The sequence below is a fragment of the Etheostoma spectabile genome, chromosome 18 (genome assembly GCF_008692095.1).
Source record: "Etheostoma spectabile isolate EspeVRDwgs_2016 chromosome 18, UIUC_Espe_1.0, whole genome shotgun sequence".
In the NCBI taxonomy this organism is placed as follows: domain Eukaryota; kingdom Metazoa; phylum Chordata; class Actinopteri; order Perciformes; family Percidae; genus Etheostoma; species Etheostoma spectabile.
This window is the reverse complement of record NC_045750.1, coordinates 26,371,309-26,375,406: the sequence shown is the minus strand read 5'-3', so window position 1 is coordinate 26,375,406 and position 4,098 is coordinate 26,371,309. Positions and strand designations below refer to the sequence as shown.

At 40.1% G+C, this 4,098-nt stretch overlaps 1 protein-coding gene across 1 annotated transcript in view; it reads left to right on the top strand.

The window, feature by feature from the left end:
- The first annotated feature begins 1,144 nt into the window (after positions 1-1,144).
- mep1a.1 (meprin A, alpha (PABA peptide hydrolase), tandem duplicate 1) overlaps positions 1,145-4,098 on the top strand; it is a 9,772-nt gene continuing 6,818 nt past the window's right edge. The window contains exons 1-6 of the mRNA XM_032543384.1: positions 1,145-1,452; positions 1,534-1,558; positions 1,643-1,687; positions 2,061-2,101; positions 3,241-3,316; positions 3,541-3,658. Coding sequence (XP_032399275.1) covers positions 1,396-1,452; positions 1,534-1,558; positions 1,643-1,687; positions 2,061-2,101; positions 3,241-3,316; positions 3,541-3,658 — 362 coding nt within the window. The 5' untranslated portion in view covers positions 1,145-1,395. The remainder of the gene's footprint in view (positions 1,453-1,533; positions 1,559-1,642; positions 1,688-2,060; positions 2,102-3,240; positions 3,317-3,540; positions 3,659-4,098) is intronic.

Here is a 4,098-nt window from a genome sequence, read left to right as displayed (position 1 = left end):
CCATTGTGGTCATCTAGCTAGTAAAAAAAAAAAAAGTCACTCCACAAGATAAAACAGCACAAATAATCATGATAATGAATACTTTACCCCGTCTCTGTTGGGTCAGAAAGAAGAATTTATTTATTAATTTTTTTTTGTTTATTAAGATTTTAGAGGAGAACAGCTTTTAAAGGCTGTTTCTTCATCTCTCTAAACTAACATGAGTGAGACATTGTTGGAGGGACCAGGATTGAGTTCTACATCAAGAAAACATAGTTGTGAAAACTTTTTGAAGGCAATAAGCTACAAGTGTTTTAAAAACCTTTTAAACTACCCTGGCACCATCTTAGAATATAATGGAAATGGTTGCAAATTTAAAACACATTATTCACTACTTAAACTCCCAAAAAAACAAAGTACAAAGACTTAGCAGACACAAGCTTTTATTTTAAAAAGTAGAAGCCCGACGCCACCAGACGGGAGACTGCAGTCACACAGTCTTGCATATTTTTGTCAAACTAATGTCAAACTCTATGTTTTTTTCTTTTCTTTTTCCAGCGGCCAAAATCGGCCCAAGAGTGCATCGGCCTTTCTGGCGTTCGCCAGAACTTCTATGGGATGTTATCTAAAATCTGATAATCCGCCATATAACAGACAAAGATAGTGTAAAAAAACTAAAAACGGCATGCCCCCAGTAGAGTAGAGGATTAGTGCCACATGTGAAAAAATGTATTGAGTTCTGAGATTAAAGTCAGAATTCTGAGATTAAACCCAGAACTCAAATCTATTTTTCACATGTGGCCCTAATCTTCTAACCTTCCTCTAACCCTAACCCTGGTATTGTCTTCTCTGTCGGGCCCCTCTTGTGTCTCTCGGGTCACATTGACCCAGGACTTATTTGGGGTTTTAAAAACAATTCTGAAATTAAATTTTACTTCATAATTTATTAACAAATATTGTCTTATGTTCAGGGAGTACCATCGGTCTCTACTAGCACACAATTAAAAATGGAAGTGTGGTTCATTTTGTGTCCTAAGGTTATAATTCATGTTACAAATGTGGTCATATCCAGAATCATTTTTTGGATTGAGTCAGGAATAAATGTTTATCCCAGGAACTAAGGCAAGGCCATTGATTTTCAGGTAGAAAAAATGTAACTTGTCCCATTTTTCTTCTTGTAAAAATATGAAATGGGTCAATTTGACCTGAATACCATACAAGGGCTAACCCTAACCCTAATCTTAGGTCTGCCCATGTAGCCTACACTTGGTGAATCAGCTCACCAATCAGTAACACAGCTGAGTCAAAGTCCTGTAGTTCCTCTTTATACCCAGCCTTAACGTTTGAAGGGCTAAAGGTCGGTGTTGTTAACGTGCATATTAAAGCGAAGCAGCAGCGTCCAGCTGCCCCAGCGGGATGATGGAGCGAGTCGTGTTCTTGGTGGCCTTCGCGGCCCTGGCCACTTCATTTACTGTGAGTATATGTTCATGACTTGGCAAGCATGATGTGATATGGCATTTAACTGAGGACTTACACTGGTTTGGTTTTTTTCAGATACCGGTTTCTCCTAAGGTACACGGTATGTCAAAACCTTGTCTTTCTTGAAAGAAATCAGAGTTGTAGAAAGCGGAAGAGTGTGATCCATGTGTGTGTTGTGTTACAGAGCTGTACGAGAACGGCGAGGATGACAACCCAATCCTTAACCCGGGTGAGCTAAATCCTCTCAGTGCTTTCAAATGTTTCTGTATTCTGGACATAATTCATGGAGGGTGGAGGAGTATGTTTTTGTTCATTTTTTGTTGTTTTTTGACTCGTTTTCAATGTTTTTGCCGCTTAAGCAGGAATCCATTTTTCAGAGTTTTTGTTCCCTTTTCCGAGGTTATTTTTGGTCAGATTTTAGCAAGTTTTTGCCCCTTTGTTTTGATTTTTTTAAGATGTTTTTGACAATTCTTTTAATACACAATCTCAACAGCCCCCCCTCCCCCCCCAAAGTTGAACCCAAAGTCTTTGATTCACTGGAATGTTGTTTAAATGTTGAGTTACACTGCTTTTTGCTGATCTAAATCTAATTTGTTCTGCAGGATCAGACGCCAACCTGTTTGAAGGAGACATTTTAATGCCGGTAAGTTATACTTTGCTGGCTAAATTGCCCTTTCAACTTTAACTATATTATCTCAAAGGAAATTTGATCTGCAGCAGGCGTCAAATCACATCCCAGTCCACACACATACACATTGTTGACAGCAGCAACAAATACAACTGAAGGCCAATAACTGCCACACCACTAATGAGATTAAGCTATAGGCCTGTCATTTTCTAACTGTCAACTTGTTTTTTTCTTTCACTTTTATTGATTGCTGATATTAGCTTTGGTTTTAGGGCGTGTAACTGGAAGTTGTTGATTTTGTGATTTGTCAAATGGTAATTATATGAATGTCTGTAGATAAATGTATATATGTAATATCATTTAAATATTTTGGCATTTGACCCTATACACGTTCACAAATTGGCAGGGAGATGTTGACATCCTAGGATTCATTGAAAACTTGAATTTGTTTAAAAACTGAATTATTTCTGAGACACTTATTGTACAGAGAACTTGGAAGTTGTCCCAGCTCTATCCATGTCCCCCTGGCCCACTGAACCAGACGCTGGAAGAACACGCACAGCGTTAGAAACAGGGTTGTCACTGTACGGCTCTTTGACTTGATCTTTGCATTGCATTTTGTCCTGTTTGAAAGGTGAACTATAAATACAGCTTGATTGGTTGATTGTGTAACTCAGGGGCGTCAAACTCATTTTAGTTCATGGGCCACATTTCCCTAATTTGGCCTTAAGTAGGCCAGACCAGTAGAGCACTTCATAATGATCCGAACATTTGTCATGGCAAACGCAAGTTGGTTCTGCTACGTCGTTCCATTGTAGCAAAAAAAATACTGTTACACAACTTCTAGGCAAGACCCTCCATGTTATGTGGGATCCAAAGGAACGAGGTAGAGAGGGGTAATATACCGAGAAGAAAATTCTAAGATTAAAGTCATAAATTTATGGAAAAAGAAAACGGATATTCTCTGAGATTAAAGTGGCACATTTGGAATTGGAATTAATCATTTCTCTGCAATTTACTACTACAGTTATATATCAGTGAGATACTAAAATGGGATTTATTGTGTGTGTGTGTGTGTGTGTGTTTTTATTAGCTTTGAATAAGTTTATGATCACAGTTTCCATTTTTTGCTTTCACACCTCTTTTTATTACAGGCAGGAAGGAATGCCATGGTTGACAAAAAATACAGATGGAAAATTCCAATTCCTTACATTCTGGGTGATGATTTGGGTGAGTTTCTTTTTAATTTCAAGTACACTTTGTATTGACTGTAAATACTCACTGCTATTTACAGTGGTGGAATGTAACTACTGTACTTAAGTACAACTTTGAGGTACTTGTCTTTTCTTTTAAATCCACATTAACACTTAAACCCTGTTCTGGGGATCATTCCTCAAAGACTCTTCTAATCACCTGGATGAAAAGATATTCTGTCCTCTGTTCCCCTCCTTCAGATCTGAATGCCAAGGGCTGCGTCCACCAGGCTTTTGAAATGTATCGGCTGAAGTCTTGTATCGACTTCAAGCCCTATGAGGGAGAGAAGACGTTCATCAAGTTTGAAAAGAGAGGAGGGTATGGCTGCATTTGCAAAAGTCTTTACATCCCTCTGTCCACATAATGTCTCTGTCACCATCTCTTCCTAGTATCCTGTGCAATCCCATTTATAGACTGGTATAGAGAGAATCACTGTGATGCAGCCCATCCATCCATCTTCATCCACTTATCCGGTGTCGGGTCGCGGGGGCAGCAGCTCCAGTAGGGGACCCCAAACTTCCCTTTCCCGAGCCACATCAACCAGCTCCGACTGGGGGATCCCGAGGCGTTCCCAGGCCAGGTTGGAGATACAATCTCTCGACCTAGTCCTGGGTCTTCCCTGAGGCCTCCTCCCAGCTGGACATGCCTGGACCACCTCCCTAGGGAGGCGCCCAGGAGGCATCCTTGCCAGATGCCCGAACCACCTCAACTGGCTCCTTTTGATGTGAAGGAGCAGCGGCTCTACTCTGAGCTCCTCT